Source organism: Apostichopus japonicus, chromosome 20 (genome assembly GCF_037975245.1).
Source record: "Apostichopus japonicus isolate 1M-3 chromosome 20, ASM3797524v1, whole genome shotgun sequence".
Lineage (NCBI taxonomy): Eukaryota > Metazoa > Echinodermata > Holothuroidea > Aspidochirotida > Stichopodidae > Apostichopus > Apostichopus japonicus.
The window spans coordinates 18782100-18807556 of NC_092580.1; the positions used below are offsets into that span (position 1 = coordinate 18782100).

Below are 25457 nucleotides of genomic sequence, written 5' to 3' on the forward strand. Positions count from 1 at the left end.
TCGTTAGAAACATTAGTTCCCTGCCATTTAATCCAAATTAAATGTAAATCGTGTCTAGGCCTGTTATTCCTTATATGTATATGTACTAATCAACCGAAGATATGCACGTAAACGCGCAATTTGGCTTCATCATTGCGTTTTATACGAACGCGTATCAAGAAATCATATGGACCTATTCACGTTTGTGTGTGTAAGAGGTTTTGGAGCCATCAATCTGCAACATTTGGTTGCGCATCCCAAATGAGCTGCAATGAAATGCATGATTGCGTCTCGCGTGTAAGATGCACGACATTCTGAACAGCGTTCTTCAATACCTTAGTGACCAAGTAGATGCAAATCTCTTACATTCATTTAGTATCCCCGTGGTTGGTGTGTAGCATACAGAATGTCGCAGTATGGCGAGACTATAACTTAGAGGGGACTGGTTTTTTTTAGTCCTCTGAAGTACAAAACATACACAAGTAGCTGCTAGCCAGTCCGCTCTATATAGCGCACTAAATACAAAGAATTTCCTTGAAATGCGCATTCGCTAAGTTAGTGACAGAAAGCTGACTGTGCAATGACGGAAACTGCGCACGGGACGCGCTTGTATATACTGCGTTGAACCTTGGGTGACCTATATGACGTCATAAAGGGACTGGGATGATATATCAACAATATATATATTATACAGTTAAATGCTGTCTTTATTCTCTTAACGAACGATCGTCAAGTCAACATGTCTTACTATAAAAGGATTGTACGTCGCAGTTTATCGGCGAATAATAACTGTACCTCTCGTCAAAATGTGCCGAATCACCCTCGAGGTATCACCATTCATGAATGTGAGCATTGCAATCGTCTAGAAGAAAAGTTACATCACAATTCGAAGATGTTATCCGAAAAAGACGATATACTAGAGGAAATGAAAAATCTGCTGGATTGGTTGAAGCGAGATGTAAAGAAAGCTAATAAACGGATTGACAACTTGGAACGAGGAACGGAAACAGATGAAGGAGATGAATGTAATAGTCAAGGAGAACCAGAGGAACAAGAAAGTGACGATTGTATAGACGATAATATATTAGAAGAGACCATACAGGCACTAGAAGAGAGAGAACAATGCATGACTGACCTAGAAACACGATTGGACACAAATGAACACGTGATTGAGAAGCTCCAGAGGCAAAATCAGAGTTTGTAGTAAGTACATGTTTAGTTTAGCCTTTGGCTGAGATCATGTGTATTACACATGTTCAGATACACAGCATGTAAGGGACTCGTGTTATCTCACTTGATGTAGCACCGTCGTGATTATCTTTATAAACTCGATGTAAGATCTGGGGTTGAGAGTGACACAAGTTGTTAGGTTTCCATGCCCAAGCTCCTCAGTTTGTCTCCCGCATTTCCTACAATAATACTGTGCTATGAAACAGTGTAATACGAACCGGTTGCGACAGTATAGGACAATATATAGTATATAACAGTGTACACACGAAGTTATCAACGGATTTAATCCAAATCTTAAATTTTAAATATGTGTATTTCAAAAGTGCGTCTTTTCTAATTTATCCATCCGCCCCTCCCATCCCCAACATCCTTCCATGTTTCCCTGACTACCTACTCCTTGTTCCATGAACCGATAAAAACCACGAAGATTTATAACGAAGTGACAAGCTAAAAGCCATGTATGGTATTGTATAGTTTTATTTTGATGTGGCTGTTAGGTAAAGGTAACAGCAAAGACATATGTGGGGAGTGAGGGGAAGAAGTTGGGTTTATAAACACTCATGATTCTTTGCGCATGACAAAGAAAACATATGTATAATATATACCAATTGTGGCTGATATAGCATTCAAACAGGTTTTGCTACATGAGTCCGATAGACCATTTTTAGGCTACACATATAGGGAAGTCAGTCCACTTGGCAAGTTGGGCTATATAGTGTTAGTCGGGCTCATCATGAGAATCTCTTTGATATCCTACGTCATCATGAGAATCTGTTTGATATCCTACGTCATCATGAGAATCTCTTTGATAACCTACGTCATCTTGAGAATCTCTTTGATATCCTACGTCATTATGAGAATCTCTTTGATAACCTACGTCATCATGAGAACCTCTTTGATAACCTACGACATCATGAGAACCTCTTTGATAACCTACGTCATCTTGAGAATCTCTTTGATATCCTACGTCATTATGAGAATCTCTTTGATAACGTACGTCATCATGAGAATCTCTTTGATAACCTACGTCATCATGAGAATCTCTTTGATATCCTACGTCATCATGAGAATCTGTTTGATATCCTACGTCATCATGAGAATCTCTTTATAACCTACGTCATCATGAGAAAGAATGTCTTCAATAACCTACGTCATCATGAGAATCTGTTTGATATCCTACGTCATCATGAGAATCTCTTTGATAACGTACGTCATCATGAGAATCTCTTTGATATCCTACGTCATCATGAGATGTGTTTGATATCCTACGTCATCATATGAATCTGTTTGATATCCTACGTCATCATGAGAATCTCTTTGATATCCTACGTCATCATGAGAATCAGTTTGATAACCTACGTCATCACAAATGTACTTGAACCACCGATGCATATATGTTATACATGGGTCGTTTTGTTGTTTCTGGTAAATGAAATATGCGCATGCGTATTGATTATGTCTAGTAATATGTGAGATCAGTGTTAAAACAATTCCCCGATGATTACTCACCCTTTGTTCTTTATATTTCCCCTCTATTTGCCATTCTCTTCGATAAAGTGAGAAAGCCTGGGAACTTCAATTGATCGACAGAGAGAACCAGAAAGAATTGAAGATTAACAAAGAGATTGAAAAGGAAAGCGAAGACAAGGTTCAAAGACTCGCAATCGAGAACGAAAATCTAAAATATAGAGCAGTTCGCCTCGATAAACAGAATGCCGTCGTGCACGCAGAGGAAGGAGAACTGCAATAGCCTATTATTTTCATTAAAAAAACAGTCAATCAATTTTCATACTTTAATTAATTAACTAAATAAATAAGAAAGAATATGTAAAAACAATCATAAGCATGCTAATAAGATACGCACGCTATATATGTAAGATGGTAAAGGAGAGATTCAAATTAATCAACAGCTAATAAATAAACAATGTACGACAACATGCGGAGAGTATAACCAGACGAAGGGCAAGAATGAATATGCGAAAATGCTCAAAGGGCGATTATTTCCATAAATTCTGGATTTCAGTTTTGGCTAGTTCCGAATTTCTCGGATCACCCAAGATGGTTAAATGTGAGAAATATGATACAGATGTATATTGCTCGGATCCAATGCCAACCGGTTTCTATGGTAATTCATGATATATAGATAATCGCTTCCCGACACAGTTGCAGTTGTACTTAACGTGTGATGATGTAAGACAAATGCCCGCACCTTTTAATACAGAGATTAAAGATAAAACAAAGTAATGTACTTTCTTGCCTTCTTGTTTGTTTTCAACAATTTCATTTGCAATGCACAACTCACATTCTCCAATAGCGCCCTTCTTTTATCCAAGCACAATATCAAATGGGTTCTAGTTTACTGCAAAAGGCTAAAGGACTTCGGAAGTTATTTCACACGGTATTTGATATAGTATAAGTTAACAGTGTTACCAAGTTAGGTGGTACTACGGCTACATAGAATTTTAGTGAGTTTCCGGTGTAGAGGTACCCTTACCCCAGTACCTAATGTGAGTGTTACAGTCTGTTCTCTGGAAGCTGAGGTCCCGAGCATGCGCCCTTGTCAGTAGGCCAACACAGTTCCCAACATGTGAACATTTTTAATATATATATATATTCATTTTTGAAAGCAACATGAAGTTGCTTACGCATTTGCACTGCATGTATAGGCCTATTATCGATGTAACAGTGCGTTGAGAAAGGTTTGGTTCTCTGAAGTCGATTCCCGCCAAGGGAATTGTGTAAAATATCACATCCAGTAGAACCACACAAACACTTGTAGAGACTTAACCACTTTGACATGTGTTAACAATACTGCAGATTTGAATGACAAGTCAACATATGTACTTGATGGAACCCATTGCCTCACCAACAAGCACAGTTTTGTTTATTCTTTTACTTTGATGCTTTCAATTGAGATTTAGAGAGAGATAGATACAGGAGTTCTCCATGCATCTTTCACTCACTGCGTCCACTCAAGATGGAAACCAATATTTAAGCCCTTTCTTTCAAAGATCGATTTGTAAGTGTAAGATGTTACTCACTGGACTCAAAAGGGGAATCAAATCGACAACGAGAGACCAATTTATGATTGAAAAGCCCCTTGTGTTAACTTGATGTTGTGTAGTTTAAAATCATTTATGATCGATCCAGTGTTGTAAAGACGCTAAATTTGTTATTAAACGTTTGTACTTTATCACGTTAGATGTCCTTCGCATAACTCTGTGCCTGCCTCTCTCCCCTCACCTCAAACTGGTCTACTTTAGCATGTTAAATTCTGCCAGAATTTCTCAATAATGATTTTATGGGGTATCTACTCTTCCAAAGTATTTCCAGACGCAGAGAAGTGTTGAATTGAATGATTAACTGTCTCAGGGCACTGTAAGTACTCGGAATGAGGTATATTACAGAAAGTTTTCACCATTGCTGACCATTTCTATTGTCTATCTGGCATATTTGGCCCAAACAGAGTAACTCTATAATATGAGGGCAAGGACTCAATGTACACTGAAGGCATGGTGGATGATAAGGTAAAAATGTATGTTTCTTTATCCACCGTTGTATTATGTTTCTTCAATTTAGCAAACTAAAGCCATGCCAGATATCATGAATATCGCCGTATCTATATAGTTACATCGGGGGAAATGGGGCGAGGGGAAGCGGAACTAACCACAATCAAATCAACGTTTGTTGCACTAACATAACTAAAACTTCAAAATAGCTATAGCATACAAACCAAAAATTGAATCAAGTACAAACATTATCAATTAACTGCATGCAGTACCAAAAACTGGTAATACGAAAGGCCCCCTATGGAGATATCAGCCCCCCGCCCGTCAACCCCCAACCCCCTTCTCCAAAATCGATTTGTTGTTGTCTCCCGTCCCGCATTTCCCTTCTTTCGATAATTACCCCATCTATTTAGATTCCTTGTTCTATATGTATTATAGACCCTGGAAGGAGGGGGGGGGGTTGTGGTGAGGGGTAATCACTGATTCTGATATTGACTGTATGCTAATTGTTTATATCTTCGGTTTGTATTCCTAATTTAAATACAATAGAAAAAAAAGTTACAAGAAAGAAAACGTGGTTTTTACATGGTCTTCGGTAGTTCGCAGGTGTCGGGTTGAATTTGACTGATAGTGATGTTGACAGAACTCTTAACCACATTCACGCCGAAACAAAAGATTAATAATGAACTACTTCCGGATGATTTACGAAAAACCACTGGCCTTTTGACATATGGCATAATTTACTATTAGTTAGTAGCATACTGTGTATAAACCTTGCATCACGTACACCCTTTTTCCCTTCTAGAGGTACCTATCCAAAATGAGAACCAAATGTATTTCACTGTTTTCATGTTTACCTTTCTTACCACTCGGCAAAAGTCTTACCTACTTACTTCCTCCAAACGGATGGAAATAGCAAAAAGGGTTGGGAGGGGTGGGGTCTTGTAAGATAATTGTCCCGGGCCCGACTTGGCTCTTGTGACACCATGTTTGTAAACATACACTATATTTGTTAACTGTATTTAGTATCGGGAAGGGGGAGAAGATTATTAACAGCTCTCGTGTCATCATCTAGGCCAGTTTTTAGCTGATTTTATTTATAAATTACAAAGTTATGGTCAACATTGCTGTGGTGATTTCGGAGTTAAGCCAAATGATTGCACAACAAAGGATACAGTTGTTCACATTGAGAACGAGCTTAACAGTACTACAGAGAGGTAAGATATCGACATTTAGGATAATATCTATCTCTCGTGTTTCCCAGATGAAATCCTTTCTAGTAAAGTCAAATGGGTTTCACCTCTTTAGGTGAGTCGAGTGGTTGGTAAACAGTTACCGATGCATTTGTGATCTTATTGATTCGCAACACCTGCGAGATATCTCGGAGATGGAGAATCAATAAGATGAGTGAAAGCTTATTCTGGTCTCCGATATACCACACACAGACAGATAACGTTAACTTCCGCGCAGTGGTTTTTAAGCAGTCTCTTCAAAATATATGGCCAATGACAAACATTCCCGCCAATTTTGGACCAATCAAGTTACAATACGACAGTCATTCACAAACGAGGAAAAAGTTTGAAGGGATCAAGTTCAAAAGAGATTTCCCATTCGACGTGTAAGTGTGAAAAACAAGTGGTCAGAGAGATACAGTGACCACCGAGAAGTAAGCTGAGGTTGCTTTTGTTGGTTAAGGTAGCCCGAAGTGAACTTCACACCTGAGTGAAAATTAACAGATTTCTAAAGGTATTGGCCTGGAGTATTTAAAGACTTTGTAGTCGGCATTGCTACACCAGTCAACAGCTGCAGTACTTAGCGTCACAGACTGGACTGACGAGGTAAGTCTTTAACTTTATATGATTTATATACTTGAATCCCCTTAGTACATCTTGTTTCAAATTTAATAATAAACGAAACTACATATAAACAAAACAAGACTTAGGCCAATCAAGCTTATATACTTAATGCGTTATCTTTGTGTAGCTTTCACGAGTATCATTTTAGCTCAAACTTATTGATATTAACATAGTTTTGATGGCTACTTAATATCAATTTAAGTTTAGATTTTACCTGTTTTAAGTCTGAGTTGTACTTTTTTCATTTTCATTTTCATTTTCATAGAGAACAAATACTGAATAATATGCTTTAAAAAAGTAGAGTCATAGAAAGCAAAACCTTCAATTCAATTTCAATTTCTATATTCCAGCGTAAATTATATATAATTTATCAATAGGGTCAATTATATGTACACTATCGACCATTGCATAATCAACACTGTTGAGAAATGATCTGAATATACTCTTCCAGGATACTTATTCCACCTTTTTAGAACTTCCCTAACCCCCTCCCCCCCCCCCCACCCACTTCATTCCTCCTACACAACAGAGAGAATTAACACTAAATAAGATAACATCTTTTGTTTTTATATTATAATTAACTTGAAATTAGCCATTCCTTTTCGTTTATAACAGTGTCGATTATGCCATCATCATTATTCATCTTTCGATTGAAGTTTTAAGTAACTTTTCTTGTAGAAGCGTCTTCAAATTTTTTAATTTACGAAATAAAGTTAATGTTTATTCTCTTTCTTATAAGTGAGCGTATAGTTTTAATATTTCATTTAAAACTCTCTCATTCTGATTTTATCTATTTAGGTTTGCTTATAACATATTTCCTTGAATTCTACTGCCAAACAATGTGAAAGAAATATAAAATGTAATGACGCAGGTCGATAGTATTTTTGTTCACTAATACACTGAGTATTAAAACATACGCTATTAGTCTTCAATACAATAACATGTATAGCCCCCGATCAACCCAGAAAACCAAAATATGAAGGTAAAAATAAAAGGCGTTTTTAAAGGCTTCGCAAGTGTTTTTAATTAAACCTAAACGATAGCCTAAGTCTAAAGCATATTTAACTACAGTAGGGGAGTATTTTAATCAAATGTCTACCAGGGTCCAATTAGGTATATTATACCATTACGTAACATACATTTGCATTACTTCCCATAGGGTGTTGATTGCCTCTGTGAGATGATATTTGTGTATACGGGGAAATATTTAAGTGTCTGTCTCGCTGAATGAAATCGTGATTGCTCAACAAATTTGTTTAAAAAAATCTGCATCTTTAGGTCAAAGTATATCTTACAAGCAGTTTGAAGGCAAAGTTGCGACATCTTTTTTTAATATTTGGATAATACTTTGTGAAATGTATCAGGCAACAGCAGATGTCATCCTGACAAGCGAGATGTAAGATGTTTTTCCATATAATATTTATACCATTTATCAACAGTAGAAAATATTATTTCTGAAATAAGGAAAAAGAGAATAAGGAAGGGTTAAGCTGGTCAAAATATGTTACATTTAACCGACCATATCTGGAGTTATGGAACTGATATTTGAGATGGGCTTTACAAAAATCAGTGTGGACTAGTTTGTTCTTTAAGTTAAGTAATACAGTGTCTGGCACGGAATGTCCTTACTACTGCAGACTGAAGGAACTCATATAGTACTGAATTATAACTGGAAGAAAAATGTGCTAGGACAAACGATATGAGTTGTATGTACTCTCGATGTACGCCACATAGTAATGGCGTAACTTTAACGCCTCCCAGCTGGGTGCCCCCCGCCCCGCCCCCTGATTACTCAAGAAGAAATCTCGTTACATGATCACATCACCTATAATTATCGTGAGCTTTGTAGACTTATGCGTCAAGTGACTATCATAATTGATACTCCTGTATTTGTACGGTGGTCCAATTTTACAGATGATAACTTCATACGTAGGTCATCCGTCACACCCCCCCCCCTCCCACGGCCCTTCGTTCCCTCCCCCAACGTTTGTTCCCTCAACGCAGATGTATATCAAATGGAATAACTATTCATAAGGGAGGAATTTCTAACACTTGGAGGGGAAGTCGCATTCATGGTTTTGAGAGCCTACGCTCTTCAACAGCTAAAATAATTGTGTCAATTTAATACCAATCTTTAAGTCCATCGAGCATAACTCAAAACTCCTATATCATCCTAAATATCATCCTAAATTTTGTCAACAAATGAGCATTATTAGCAACCTTTTAAGGAAATTGTTCCTTGCGAAGGATTTTGTCGCCCAGACACATGATAAATGGCCAAATCTCATATTTTTATAACAGGCATATTATGAAATAATTTCAACTACTTCATCATTTAAAATGAAACTTTCATTACACATCACTCTCAAAGATTTATCATATATTCCACAAAATCAACACGCAAATGTATCTTTTCGGGAGACTAATGTGTAAATAAGTATAAGTACCTCTCTATACATCTCTTGCTCTCCGTTAATAATGTTCACTGCAGTGCTGATCATGACTTCGGTCATTGCTCGTATGTAGCATCTAATCTAATGAGAAAATGGGGGAAAAAACGACAACAAGAATATTACGTAATACTGTTTGCTAGAGTTAAAATCAATGCTATTACACAGGACCTAACCCGATCGATGTTAATATAAAGAGGGGAGATATCCCGTGCCTTGATGAATGTAATAATCACTTTAAGGTTTCCTAACGCGCGTACTAGCAAAGTATACCAATCAATTACCGAGGCTGTGGGTAAAAGATTGTGGTTTCCAAGAGAGTTATCTAAAATTAGTTTACAATAAGCTATTCGGGTAATTGCGGGGACTAATGCAGATGTAATTAGTTTACTGGAAAGCTTTGTTATAGCATCACTTTTTTTGTATACCATTTGGTTACTATAGTAGCCCAGTAGGCTTAGGTAGTGGACATCGACGCGGAGACAAGTTTATATGAATGATATAGGCACAAAATTCATTGGTCTACTTGTACATGACTGACCCTTACGGGGCATCCTTTTGGGGGATGGGAGAGGGGGACAGGGAAGATCTATAACAAGGGGGTAATACGGGTTATTTTATTCTTAAACATCTAGTAAAAATTCGAATAGAAAATTTCAAACTAGTCAGTTTTATCTCTAAATGTTGGACTTCCAAAAATGAATGCCTCCATCTTTAGAAATTTGTTTTACTGGAAGTTCTGAAGTGTCTGTTGAATTTTGAAACAGATTATAACATGAGGGTAACACTGTATAACTTGAATTTGTTCACAGGGGAACTACTGATAGTATTCTAACAGTAATCATATATCAATATCAATTTGATTCTAACTTAAGCGTTGACTTGTATAGTGGCGGTGGGTTCCTTTCCTTTTTCTATAAATTTATATGTTTCTTCATTCATACTTAGCGATACGATTCATCCATTGGTATATACCAACATGTATATTGTGGTATATCCTACCAACCTTCATTTCCTCATATGACTCAGGAACAAACCTAATTCGTGCTATGTCGACTGAGTAAGCTAAGAGTAAATATACATCCGCTTAACTTTCCATCCATCTCGGTTTAGAAAATTGTATGACTTTGCGAAAAAAAGAAAAAAAAACGAGTAAGATCACTTCCTTCGGGGCTGTGGTAAATCCGTACTTAAACAAGCTTCTTCTTTCAAAGATATTTTCTGAGCCTCTACTTTTTTTTCCTTCTTCTTCCCGGTTGTTGAATACATGTGTATGTTTGCTAAAGCGTTCGAGAGCTGGCGGTATGGTGTCGTCTCTACGTGGTTGTCATAATACCCTTACAATGAGCTCTAGACGGGTGAATTAGATGATGTTGACAGTGCATAGAGAGGTAGGCTATTCACAAAGGACTGCGACTTTTAAAGAGCAAATCTGGCCCACTCCACTTATTGTTTTGAGATCGATGGGTGGGTCTAGGAAGGTCACATCTCCGCTTCTTTCACGCGACACATTTTATACCGATCTCTGAGACGGGACATGGACCGTCCTGCATAACAAGAACGCAAAATCGCACGAATGAGAGCTTCCTGGTATATACTGGACCGCAGGAATCTTGGGAATTTCTCACTCATGAAAACTTGTCTGATGTTGCGATACAATTCAGTGGTTTGTGCATAATGGATAGTGAAGGTAAGTTTCATATTAGTAAACATTCACTTCTCCTTCCTATAATATTGTCTTACTTTTTTTACTCAAACAGCTTTTAGCATCTAGATGCCAATTTACTTTTAGCCACTCTTTCTTCGCCAGTACTGCTTTTAAATTGATAAATTTGTTAAATTTTGCAATGAAAGTGTAGGCCAATGCACCAGTAGAACCTCAGATTTGGGTGATGTTAATAAATCCATTCGATTCCGAAAATTATCCGATCGTGCAGAAATTTGTGATCTATTTTGAGTTAGGCCTATTTATCACACAGCAAACAGCAAATTAAAAATTGTTGACAAAGTTCTGCGGTTATTTATGTCCAGTCAGAGAAATGACAACTACTTCTTTTCACTTTAGGTGTGAATGTTACACCGCTTGTTATCATAATGGAAATTTATTGAACACACAAGGTTTGATATTGGGGCTAGGGGGGGGGGCGAAGTGGGCAAGGGGGGGTGAACAGTCAAATCAATGTTCCGTGGTTTTGGAAAGGGTCATCTACGTCGGTCCCAAGACCTCATCCGGGAAACCATTGTTCTTAAAATTATTGGGGGAGGGGAAATGTTCCACGAACGCCCCCTCTCGACCCGGGTATCGGGGATCTGTAATGGTACAAGAATAAGAGTTTGGAAATAGACCCTCTGACAAATCAGTGTCGGCCTTCAGAAATTTTATGAAGCACTTTTTGGTTTAACAATTTGGTTTAGATTTGAAACTTTGTTCAAAGTTTGGTATTTGTTCAGATATTGTTATAGATCAGCTTCAAATTCATTTCACTTTCTTAATGAAATATTTTTTCATCTGAACATTAAGGCCTATTTGTGCAAACAGGTCCGTCGAATCCCTGGACTTATACAACTATATGTGCGTATACAATGTCCGTCGAATCCCTGGACTTATACAACTTGCGTTTAGTTTTGCTATATATTCATTTCTTTTTCTTTTCTATTTGTGAAAACTAGCTTTCTGCATATATTATAACCTACAAAACCACATCCGTCAGTGAATTATACAATCCATTGCATTGGTCAGTCCTGGTCTTGTGGTATTTAATGAGCTAATATTGGCGGACTCCCGTCAATGGCGTGAAATACCAACTATATCCCTGCAGGACAAAAGCTTTCTTTTCAACCCTGTCTTTCTTGGGATAAGTCAACAATTCTCTGCCTTAAGAGGGCTTTTTACTTGAATTCGTGGCATTCCTGCATGTATACACGAGTGCAGTAGAACTGAAAGCCTAGAAGTTCCTCACTAATAGGGTAAAAGCCATTTGAAGTATTAACCCTATACATGGGTAACGAATACCTTATACTGTAACAGTCTCAGTTGTCAATGTATCGCAGATTATCAGTAACAATACACCAGAAAGTGGTTTCATTTTAGACTGCAGGTAAAGCTAAATTATTGGTTGTGCTCGTTTCATAATGTGAAGGTATGAGAATCTTTTCTTCTGTGGTTTCAGGTGGACAGTGGAATTATGCATGTGCACTTTGCCACCAAATTGGGAAATTTGGGGTAAGTACCAAACGGACGAACACTGAAGGAATCACACAATTACCAAGTAAAATGCCGCTTCTAGTCAATGACAATTCCATTCAAAGAAAAACAAAGTAAGGTATCAACTTTTTCTTATAACTTTTATCTTTAGAAATGTTATTTCCCATAGGTCGGAAAACTTGTTATTTGAAAGTACCCACGGAGGGAGTGTATTGTTTTTATGAATATTCCTTAAATAAGACAAAATATATATTTTGGATTGAAACAAAGTCGGCAACATTTGCAAAAGATAAGACAAATTTTGGCTGCTTTTACTTTCAATTGGACACGGTTTTACCATGGCGATATGGCTATATAAACATGGCTATTAACCGACTTGAGTAAGTCTAGAGGATACTTCCAAGGTCGTTTGGTGATATTATACAATGTAGGTGAAAGACCTTAGCAAAGCTAAGACCCAATTCATGACTAATTGACGAGGCTTTAAAGCAAATTACTCTAACAGATGATATCGATTGGTTCTAAGTACACTGGCTATGATTTGAAAAATGGGTGGAGACGCCGTCGCCGCGTTCATTGAAAATGTATAAAAGATACATACACTGCTAATACAGGGACATGTATGTGTATATGCGTAATAACATGACAACATGACGTATCTATCACGCACGCAGTACATAACAACGGATCGATTATATGAGCTAAAAAATGATGTGTATGGAAAGCACAATAATCTTAAAATCAACTTAATAAATCATAGTACGTTTTGGAAAGTCTGCAGGAGGATAGACATGCCTCTATTGACAGTTGTGTAAAATCGACAGACAGAAGGCCATAAGTTGATATTGTGGTGCCGCGGTAGCAACGAAATGTATGCTGTCTTAACAGGAGTGTCCAAGTGTTTTATCTACTTTTGATTTGGTGAAAAGGGAATACTTTAAAAGCATCCTGGTGATATTTGCATTCAATGATTATCTACCGATATTGGTCAGCTAAATTTGTCACTAGTTTATATTAAACGTGAATACTCAGGACAGCTTGAAGCAAACAGTTGTAATGTCATAGGCGCACAATGACAAATATGTTTCGGTTAATTTATTTTTCACTCATTTGTTTTGAGCTTGGATTGATAAGAGTTTCAGCTTACATTAAAGGCTGTCTATCTGCATAAGTTTACAATGTACTATCGAATTCGTTTGAATAAGTTTAAAGAGAGAACAGAAATCACTCACAGTATTGTTGTGTTTCCATGGCATCACACCTGTTTGCTTCAAGTTCACTTTTGACAGACAACCTATCGGACTCAAGTGTTGTCATCTCTGAAAAACTTTAAATATTAAATTTCATTTGAATGTTTATAATATTCTATATTTTCATCAATCACAAACCAGTTTCATCCTGGACTATAGGGGAAGGAGCGGGGGTGGGGGGAGACATGAATATGAGTGGAATGATATGGGTCGTCTAGCCTCATCTTCACCTGATGGCAGTCACTACTATCATTCGCTGTAAATTAATTTAAGCAATACCAATAGTACATCTTTCCCTTCGACAGGTCCACACGTCCCTTTGCCAACGTGATTAATGGCGTAAAGACTACCATTATCTGAGGAAAACGTGCATGGAGAGAAGGAAATGGAGTGACAGAAATGAAGATTATATCATGAAGAAGAGGAACTTGTTATTACGACTGTAGGGTGTTGCGTAGGCGTTGTGCACAGTGTTTCCGTACACTACAATTGTGCATCTCACCCACGCAAAGCACTGCAGTTTTAATCATCATGAAGACCGCCCTCTAAGGAATATCAGCGAAAGCGTTTCTTCGAAGCGAAGCCTGGCATGTCCCTTTGAGGGCTGGCGTTGTGACGGCAGTACCCCTGGTCTATGTGTTTGCTTGGACACACGTTACTCTATTCTGTCTTGCCTCGTCGAACCGATCGGTACGGCCATCAGGGAAGGAATGCGAGAAGAGACAACGCGATGCCGTATATTGAAAGATACAAATCATCCATTTCTGCAAGTTTAATATCAAACCCTTTGGTTATTATCTGTTTAATTCATAGGAATGCACTTGGTTAATTCACACAAGAAAGGTCTGTCACCCTTACACACAAATTAAGAAAGCAAATATTAGTCAATTATGAACCATACTTCAAAGAAAAACAAAAATGTACAGAAAACATTTGCTGATATCAACTTTATTGATTCTAAATTCAATGATAATTAGATAACACATTGGTACAAAATGGTGTTGTGTGGAGAAAAGAGAGAGGGGGGGGGGGGAGAGAGGTGGGGGAGCATGAATATGAGGTGAGCACAGGATATATGATATTGCTAAAACAAAGAACTAATTAAAAAATTGAATTATTTGATATGGGATGCTACTTCAACCTGCTCCTTAGACTGATCCTATGACATCCATATATTGCTTAAGTGTTGTTTCATTGACTCAATGCTCATTAAGGTTGGGCATGTATGAAATTAATATATTTGTTTCTTTGGCTGACGCACAAGGTTCAAGTGGAGGTAATCTAGGGTTACCATATTTATTTGGTTGGTTAGTGGGACAGTGCACTCTGGAGGAGGGATGTGATTAATGTTTGGATTTTAAAGAGGGCAACATTCCACATGGTGGCATATTGACAGCTTCATACACCTATTACAGTAGTACAATGTAAAATTTCCTAACCCATTTTCACCAGTCTGAATTTTTCTAAAAATTATTTGGTTAATTAGTTGTTTAGCCAAAAATGGTTAACTATTAAATTGAACTCATCTTATTCCTATAGACTAGTGCTTGCTTTCATGAAAACAATGACCGTTAGAGAATCTGGACAATTTAGTTTGCCGGCTGGACGATATATTTCAGTTGAAAAAGCTGGTCAATCCCCAATTAATTGAGATGAATGGTGACCCTAAATGTACCAAACTGTTTCGAATTCAAAATGTAAAACCAACTTTCCTGCTCAATTACACACTTCAGACCTGACTCAGAGAACTTGCCAACCATTTCTTTCTTTAGCTAACAATATTATTTTTCTTATTGCATCAAAGTATTTTTCAAAATGTCATAACACGTTCCATACACCAGGGTTGCAATCTGTTTTCTAACTAATGTGACTGAAGGTACCCGTCTAACTTTGTGATGAATTTTAGTGAGATCTGAAGGGTGCCTTCAGTTGAGCTTTAAAACAATCAATGTATTGGAGCGAGCTGATATAAAAAAGATATTATAATACATGACCAAAATAATCAATGAAACAACTTTATAAAATTTAAGGTTTTAGCTCTAGAAATATGATGAAAAAAATAACAACAAAATTATAAAAGAAATTTTCATAAAAGAGGTTAAACTGACAGTATCAAGCATCACAGGACATATCATAATCTGTTGCTCTTCATGAAAGCAGTTACATTAGGTACTTGACTTACAGACAACCATTATTGAACTTCTCACCACTACATTCACTTGTTTAATATTTGAGCACTATTTTGGACAGAGTCTATGTTCTTCTCTCTCTGACCGGAAAAAAAAGTGACAATTATTGGATTGTTAGTCTCAGCATTTGAAGAAAAATAATGACTAACTTATTTCTATTTCCTGTATGTATTAAAGTAGGTTTAATGCTATGAATGCATGTTAGGCCAAAGCTATATACTGTACATATTTGCTATGCAAAACACAAACAGATGTGTCAAGATTTTTAGCATTCATTGGTCACTTTTAACCTGATTAGCCATTTGTTATTTTGCAGTTTACAAAGCTCAGCATTATTGAAAGATTGCTGTTTATCAAAGCAGATGAGTTTGTATTCACTGCGTGTGGTATATCACACCACCTGTCGGTACTATGACATGCATTGCTCTAGCATGTACACATCTCATATATCATACTATTATGGTACGTTTATCACACTTTCTGTATTTGCTTCTATAGTATTTGCAACAAATGCAAATTAAGCTAGGAGAATGCGATCGTGGAGTGAATCATTTAGACATTTCAATGCAAGAATTGGAAACTACCGATATAATACTACTCGTTAGGTCAACAACCAAGCGTCTGTTTGACTGGGTCATGTTTACACTAGACCTGGTCGTGTTCACAGGGCCCAAGGAAAATGCATTTGTTACACAGTAGAGTTAACCATACATACAAGGCATAAAGTACTACACTGTTTAATTGTGCGTAAACACGAATTACATATCAACTTGCACCATATTTCATTCAGTGGTCACTTACACGAAAAGTAAGAAACGCAAGTGATTCTGAGCTCTAAGATTCCAATTTCACTTAGAGATTGGATCAAAGCTTTTATCTACCTGTCTCATTTAAATCTGAGTTCAGTAATGAACTTTGACCTGGGCCATATTAACTGCATACCAGTGTTGAACTTTGACCTGGACCAACATCAACTGCATACATAGTGTTAACAGACTCCCAATTGTCCTGAATTGATCTACCATGTATTAAAGTATTCCCCTATTTCCACGTTCCAACCGGTAACATCCTTCAAACTTGAACAAAATTCTGCCTATACAGTTACAACATTTTCAAACTTTACTATAACACTGAGTGTTGTCCAAACATAAAAAATGAAAACAAAAAGGAGATTAACGTGTGCATTTGTAACAGAAAATATTGACTAAAACTGGAAAAGCAAATGGATGATATGCTGCCAGCAGCCATCCAGATATACAACCAGACTCAACACACGCCTCACTGCATTGTGTCATAGTATCTCCCTCTTGCATGGTTAAATATCATGCAGCAAAATCCATATCATATTAAAGAGATATTACAATTCATAACCTTCTACTATATATACCAGTTGTCATCTCGAGTACAGCTTCTATTTCAGACATTTCAAACATTCAAGATTTTTGCAGTATATATTAAGCCGGTTGTTTTTAAACTTTTTCTCTGTTTCACATAAAGTATTGCCCTAAATATGATAACATGTTTATATTTACTAACACCCAGACAATTGGAGTCCAACTATAGTATTACTGACAAGCTTTCAAGTTAAACACAACTCAATTATCTTTTTACGGTAGCATTTTTTACTTGACATTACAACATACATTTACTGAAGATAAATTTATCTATTGATTTATTTTTAATATTGACTGAATAAATTCTAGCGATAATATTACATACAGCTAAATTCTATGATATTCTTAAACCTGTTTAACGTGATAAGCTGTAGGGATTAATTCGTTGGGTATACTGGAAGCCTTACAATGTCTCTATTTTACGGTACAAACATGACAGGTGCATACTTTACATGAAACTCTCAGCTGCAAACATTAGGCAAGTACCAACGTTACCGATCAAAAAGACATCAACATTAAAACGAGAAAATGGAAAATTAAAACAGCCATGGGTATTTCACATGGGTAAATTATTCAAGCCTTAATATAAGCACTTTTCTACCAAAGAGACCAGTTGACTGTCCCACTCTGTGATGTTTTACTGCTTATCCACAAAGTGGGGAGTCAGCTGGTAACTAGCCAAAGATACCGTTGATTGCATATGCAAGTTAAGGTATTAAACCTAGGTGAACCAGATTTGCATGACAATAACATTCCTTTAAAATATGTTAATCGATCAAATCTGTCAGATACTGAACATGATTGCCCTATTCTGCCAGCTCAAATATTTTCAGAGGAGGGAGACAAACAAATATTGTGATTTTTTAGAGCTAGTATAATACAATATCCCCTTCCCCACCCCTTCCACTTTTTTCCATCTGGTATTTGTAGTGGTACAGGCTTTTACAGTAACTTTCACAGAATAGGTGTTTTGTTTCTAGTCTGTGAATATCTAAGAAGGTGATCACTATTGCCTCCAAATTTAAGGATCTCAAGCTATTGTCCATTCCTGGAAGTTTCGACTGCTCTAAATAATTTCCAGTGAATGTTACATGAGGTATTATCATCAATATGTATCAACATCAGTGAAATTGATTTGATAAACTACAAGAAATACCTTGCTGAAGGTTGAACATTAGAGTGACCCATTTGGAATATCAAGCATATTTGGGGACACCACTAATGACCTTTAATTAAGTGTTATCAGATAATGAGTGCTTACCATTCCTTCATTTTACATGTATCAATCTCAACAGCTACACAAAGAGTAGCACCTTATAGTCTTTTATCATTGACACAGACAATGCTCAGACAAGATATGATTTTTGCCGATGACTAAATCTAGCAGAACAGGAAATATATACACTAAATTTTGGTTAATACCATGGTTACATAACATAAGACTAATATTAAAATGGCTAAAAAGATGTTCAGACTTTAAAGGTTTGAAGTACTGCCATCATTGCACCTTCTACATTAAAGCAATATCCAACTTTGTATTACTTCTTGTATGTTCAGAAAAGATTCAAAGTTATGAAAAACTGTTAACACTTTCAACTGTTCCTTCCACAAAATGACTAGTTTATCAACTTATGTTTCTTAGGCAATATACCAGAAGGCAAAGTACTCCATGCATTACAGTTTATGTATGCTGCCATCATTTCACTTGCTCCTACTGCATTATATCTTGCTTCTTTGTTGACTAAACATGGCATGTGAGCATCTAACTGCATGTGATTCCTTACCTTTCTAACTGTTATAATTGATCAGATAACTGGAGCAGTCTTTACAGGTGAATTACTTAATCTTTACTGATGAATGGTCTAATCCAAACAGACTTTCATTTCATATCTTATTACAACTATATGCTTCTATAAAATCATAAATAATTCCTTATCTTATTTCATCTGACCTCATCACATCATATCTGATCTGAACTGATCTAAACTGATCTGATCTGAAACCGAACTGATCTGAATAGATCTGATCTATTCTTATCTGATCTTACCTGACCTAATCTGATCTCCTTTGATCTGTCCTAATCTAAACTAACAGGATTAATTACTTGTTAATTTATAATTATACTTGTTAATTAATAATCCTGATCAACTGGTAGTAGCTCTCATGTCTAAGTTACACAACTTCCTTTACTTAAATGTTTAACAACTTACATATCTAATCTCCATTGTTTCTTCTCCAAAATCCGTATCTAATCTTACCTGTTATTTATCAAATACCAAGATACTTTGTACTTATTGAATCCTAGAAAGGTCTTATCATCATCCATTAAAAGTCCCAATTTAATTTAATGTGAAATGTCAACAGTCGATAATTCACAACATTTTAAAATTATATAAATACGTTCCTGCCTTGCAGCATCTATGATTCCATAAACATCATCTCTTGAACAACATTGAACACAATTTAACTTCTTGTGTCAAATTCTAAGCAAATATCCACAACACATTTTGTCAAAATTTGGTGGTAAATTAAAAATGATCTTAAAACTTGTTGTTATGGCTTCATACAAGTGTCCTGGAAGCAAAAATTAATGCACACTTTGCACAGATAAGTAGATGGATACTTCTGTCTGATAAAGTATGAATTTGCCGAGCAGAGAGTTACAAGACAGTTATCTACAACTACACAGTTACATCCAAGGCTCTAGCTAGCAGATACTTAAACTGAATGCCGTAGCTAGGTAGATAGCTACACTTTATGCCCTAGCTACTGTAGGCAGATAGCCACATTGACAGCCCTGGGTAGGCACATATATGCACCAAGGCCCTAGCTAGGCAGATAGCTACATTCATTGCCCTAGCTAGGCATATAGTTACATGAAAGGCCCTAGCTAGGCAGATAGCTACATGGAAGGCCCTAGCTAGACAGATAGTTACATTGAAGGCCCTACTCAGGCATATAGCAACATGGAAGCCCTAGCTAGACAGATAGCTACATTTATTGCCCTAGCTAGGCAGATAGCTACACGGTAGGCACTAGCTAGACAATTAGCTACATTGAAGGCCCTAGCTAGGCAGATAGCTACATGGAAGGCCCTAGCTAGACAGATAGTTACATGGAAGGCCCTAAAGGTAGACAAATAGCTAAATTGAAGGCCCTTGCTAGACAGATAGCTACATTCATTGCCCTAGCTAGGCAGATAGCTACATGGAAGGCCCTAGCTAGACATATAGTTACATGGAAGGCCCTACAGCTAGCCAATAGCTACATTGAAGGCCCTTGCTAGACAGATAGCTACATTCATTGCCCTAGCTAGGCAGATAGCTACATGGAAGGCCCTAGCTAGACATATAGTTACATGGAAGGCCCTACAGCTAGCCAATAGCTACATTGAAGGTCCTACTTAGACAAATAATTACATGGCAGGCCCTACAGCTAGACAAATAGCTACATTGAAGGTCCTAGCTAGACAGATAGCTACATGGAAGGTCCTTGATAGTCAGATAGCCACATTGAAGGCCCTAGGTAGGCACATAGCTGCACCAAGGCCCTAGCTAGGCATATAGTTACATTGAATGTCCTTGTTAAGCAGATAGCTACATTGAAAGCCATAGGTCGGTAAAGAGTTAAACTTTAGGTCCTAGCAAAGCAGACAGAATGACAGATACTTTGAAGGTTATCTAGCAAGACTGAAAGTTTAATTGTTACATCCAAGATACATGGCAGGAAAACTGCAATCTACTTTCAATGCAACTGTGTAGGGTCAATATGGCAGGTACACATATCCTGATGATTTGTGAAACACTGATAACCGAACATTTGTTTTAAATATAGCTCGAGTACACTCATCACTTTAAAGTGTATGATACAGAAAATTAGAAAGGAAACTCTTTGGTTAAAATGTGGTCTGGGTAACTAGATTTATTAATGAGTAATTAAATCTATCCCTATGAATGTGGTGATTATTTTACAAGACAATTTGTTTTACTGGCTTATTTATTTATAGATTTATGACATACTTACATCCCATAGAATTAAATAATAATATATTAATGACTGACTACTGACACAAGTCATTCAAGTACAAGTATTTATTCCAACCAATCAAACATGTTGACTTCTTTGCACACGATTTATGTAAATTTACTAATTCTCTATTAAAGTAGCATGAGAGTATAAAATACCAGCAAAAGCTATTTTCAAAATCAACAAAGAGAGGCTAGTCCAGTGGAAAAACTGGACTACTGGAAAATACGCTCCTGTTGGTCTGCCTGTCTCAGTGAAAAGAAAGAAACCTCTTTCTGATATTGAGTTCTATTTACAGAGTTTCAAAACTGTGGTTAAAGCCATTGCTATGTAATAAATGTATCTAGCAACAGCAAAAACCATCTATATATTATCACATAAAACTGAAAAGAACAAAATATATTCACACAAAGTGAAGAGATCATGTATTTTAAACAGAAACCTTGGGACAGAGGTGTCACATGCATGTTGCAACTGATGTGACCGAGTTTGTGTTATATCAAGTAAATAATGAAATTGTGTTATGTACCTAACGGTCAATCAACATATCGATGACATATAGATTAAAGTATACATATAGATAAGTATACATATAAATTACAGTAAATTACTACTTATATGCATGAAAACATCACAGAAGTCATTACAGTACTTTTGCAATGAATAAATCATCATCGTCCAGGGTGTCCTTTGGGCGATGTTTCGAAGCCTCAAACAGCCATATCCTGAGTTATAGCGATAAGATATTGAAACAGGGTGTTTGACATAGAAGTGTGAAATATTACTATTTGTTTTCCATATAAATTGGCTGTCACTGACCACTCAAATATTCCACCACCTCACCTAGAAAATAGTTTACATCGATATAAAAACAACCACATTCTCAAAGGAACTTGCAATGAATTCATTGAAATGATAAAAACGGACTGCCTCTTTTTTGATAACATTTTTATCTGGAAAGACAATCTGAGAACAAGATGCGTATTAAAAATGATGACATTTTTTTAACTGTTGTCACTAAATGTAAAACAACTCAAACAGTCAGAAAGTCATGCACAATGTTCCAATAGCAAGGCAGTATGTTAGTTGACCATATTCTATATAACTTCTAAAATAAACATTTGGTTTTGATCATGTTTGCGCAGTCACATTTACGACTACAAAAATGCAATTTGTACCTACTTGATTATGTAAACATTGCAAATATCACTTTAGCTTGAATTTAGTAATCTTTAGGAAAGCTGTTTTGATGGAAACCTTAGAAATAATTGCAATTTCAAATTACAGGCCTAATAAAATTTTTCCTCTGTAGCAGTGTTTAGAATAATGTTGTCAATATCAAAGTCATAAACATTGACTGATTTCAACATTAGAAATATTGCTCCAATAATCTCTATAGGAAAGACATCCATTCCTGAGGGAAATTAAAAACAACCTCAAAAACAACCTCACTTTGGCAAAATGAAAATTTTACAAATCAAATACAGCATGTAATCACTAACACTATCAAATCCAAGAATACTAGTTTTTTTTTCCAACCTGAAAACAATTGGAAGATACATTCCAGGGCCTATCGCACAAAACTGATTTCAATCTTCTGTTAAATTTCATAATGAATAACCATAACACAGGTTTAAGCAATTTTGATTTAATGTGACAACTTTTCTCCACAATTGATACAACTTTTATAAATCACCTCGTTGGCTTTAACAGGCTGGTCAGATTTTTCTCTTTTTTTTGGCAACTAATGGTGAAAATTAAACAAAATTTAAAATGTAAAGATGATTTTTAGGATACATGCTCCCTTTCCGATTTCTTCAGTTGTTATTTTTAGTTAGTGTGCCACTTGTACTGTACACAAAGTCAGCCTTTACGAATTATGTTCCCTTTCAGCAGTTACTTTCAACCTTGTATACAGTGTATGTCCCGGTAGAAGATTAAATTATATAAATTCTGAAAATATTTTCCACATGTCCTGTGTCTTTTGTTTGATTTAGGACTGCAGGCTGGCTGATACCTGCTTGGGTTTGCACATATTTAACACTAATGTTCAACAAAAAAAAATTCCCTGGAAGATATTTCACAATCAAGCAGAACGGAATCTACCATAACCAGAATGATCAATGAATCAGTTGAAGTTTATTAAAAATGCTATGAAAATGTCTTTGTTTCCATAATTATGGAATTATGGAAAACATGGAACAACGTCAACATGTGTCTGGAAAGTGTACTGCAAATAAGATACCAAATATGAAATGCTGTAGTTTTAAAGAAGTCACATGAATCTTATTAGATGTCACACTCAAATACTCTATACCAATTCTTATTTAGGGCAAAATGTCAAATGTCATATTACTTAAAACTTGTTTAATCTGGAAATATTCTCTAGGAGTCTATTACTTACATTCTTGAATGACAAAGGCTGTTGGTTCCTCATATTGCTTGACACAAATGTCTGTTAACTTTGTGCGTATTCTTTAGTATTGAAATAAAATGATTCACTATTGAGTTTGCCATGAAAGGGTCTAAAGGCTGATTTTGTTTATCTAAGATACATGTCCATATACATATTAAATATTTCTATCCAGAGGAATTTGAAATAGACAATCTGCATATATGACTGCTCTTGACATATCATATTAGTTTGGCAACAATTGAGCTACAACTTGGTAGTACTATCAATCAGCAGAAGTAACCAACAAAAAGAATAAAAAGCAAAGAAATTATGAAATATTTAAAGCAATTTTAAAAATCCACAAAAGTGATTGTCTGACAGTAATTAAAATAAGATTGAGGGTTGAAATAGGAACAGAGAAAGTTTCTAACCACCCAATGACCTCCGTAATAAACATTTTACACCCTTTATTAGAGCTATCCAGCTCTTACCACATTAACTCTGAAGGGTGTTCCAGTCAGGTGCTACATGTATCTGATTCACTTCAAACTTAGAACTAAAAAAACAAACAGGTGTTTGATTAGTAAAGAATTGGTAAACAATTCCAACAGACCAGTAATGACAGCCCATGACAGTCTTGCGGTTACAATGTATGTGTGTGTGGTATAGGTTTGATGGTGTAGTCTTGGTTTGATGGTGTGGTCTTGGTTTGACGGTGTGGTCTCAATCAACAGGAAAAAGGAAGAACTTACAGCCAGTACAAATTAAGATGCAAATAATGTACTAAATTAATATATAAACAACACTAGCCTCAAATCTTGAGTACTAAGTTTGTTCAATATGCTGTCAATTTAATTCTTGGTATTACTGAATAAAAAAAAATTTAAAAAAGGTTTGTGTTTTACAAAGCCATTTATATCCCAAAGTCATCAAAATTACTAGCTATTGGAAGTTTAAACACTGAGATGGAGAGGCTATTGTATGCATTATTTGAAATATTAAATTACTGAAAGAAATGGAAAGTAAGCAAAACAAAGGATTCTTTATTGTCAGCAAACTTTCTCTGAGGTTTGCAAGTACCTTGTTCTTTGTATGTCGCTAACAAAACTAGTAACGACAAAGTTCGTCATAAAAATTATGAAAGCCATACAAATACTGTAGCTAAATTCCAAACATCTTAACAACTGTTAAATATATAAATGCCTCAAAATGGAACACAGATCTTTGTTATAATAAAATACAAGGAAATGTCCCTGTGCAGTATTGCAGACTTGAAAATGAACCACAGCTACTTTCCATCGATATTGTCTACACATATGCTAGAATGCTAAACTAATGGCCATTGAATTATGGACATGTATCAAAGGGCACGTTTATACTAACACCCACTATGCAAAGGGTTTTCTCGATAGACAGCACCGCCCTCAATATGGCCCACGAAAGATTTCAATCCAACCCACGATAACAAATAATACAGCCAAAAAAACTTGCCCAGATTGGCACTCTGTCAATAAGAGGATGCTGAGAGGAATGCAGCATCATGCAGCTAGGCTGCAGAGGATATAATCTATTGGGTACTAACTATGTGCTTAGCCTTGAACACTCTTCTAGCCTATACCTTGCAGACTTCCCAATCTAGGGAAAGTGAGATTTTGGTCCTCTCTGGCCGTTTCCTCCAACTAATATTCTCTCTGGTCCTCCAAATTAATGGAGAACAGATGCTTTATACTCCTTGGCTGAGTGAAACATAACAGCTGTCTATTAACTGAACAGTCCTCCATGTCTCAGAACAATATGGATGGTCAGAAACCTCCAGAAAAATACTTTTGAAAACATTTTGTAGCTAACTTTTGAAGGCTAAACAGACACCAAACTAAGAGTGTTGAAGAAACACTGACGACCCTTTAGGAGAAGATTAGTTCAAGAATTGATAACATGGCTTGGCAGAAAAGAGAAATTACTCATTGAGATAAT

At 36.3% G+C, this 25457-nt stretch overlaps 1 protein-coding gene and 1 long non-coding RNA gene across 2 annotated transcripts; both read left to right on the top strand.

The window, feature by feature from the left end:
* The first annotated feature begins 635 nt into the window (after window positions 1-635).
* Window positions 636-3426, top strand: LOC139962060 (uncharacterized). The gene is made up of 2 exons (XM_071961906.1): window positions 636-1182; window positions 2767-3426. Exons 1-2 carry the CDS (start codon window positions 719-721, stop codon window positions 2957-2959), a joined length of 657 nt encoding a protein of 218 aa, XP_071818007.1. The 5' UTR covers window positions 636-718; the 3' UTR covers window positions 2960-3426.
* Window positions 3427-10463: 7037 nt separating this feature from the next.
* Window positions 10464-19981, top strand: LOC139962085 (uncharacterized). The gene is made up of 3 exons (XR_011791141.1): window positions 10464-10714; window positions 12195-12247; window positions 13785-19981. It is a non-coding gene; the product is annotated as an uncharacterized lncRNA (long non-coding RNA).
* Window positions 19982-25457: the final 5476 nt, after the last annotated feature.

Bases quoted from the DNA above. Each gene is read 5' to 3' on its own strand.
- LOC139962060 (XM_071961906.1), top strand. From the start codon at position 719: ATGTCTTACTATAAAAGGATTGTACGTCGCAGTTTATCGGCGAATAAT. The intron at 1,183-2,766 runs GTAAGTACATGT...TCTTCGATAAAG, and splicing joins AGGCAAAATCAGAGTTTGTA to TGAGAAAGCCTGGGAACTTC.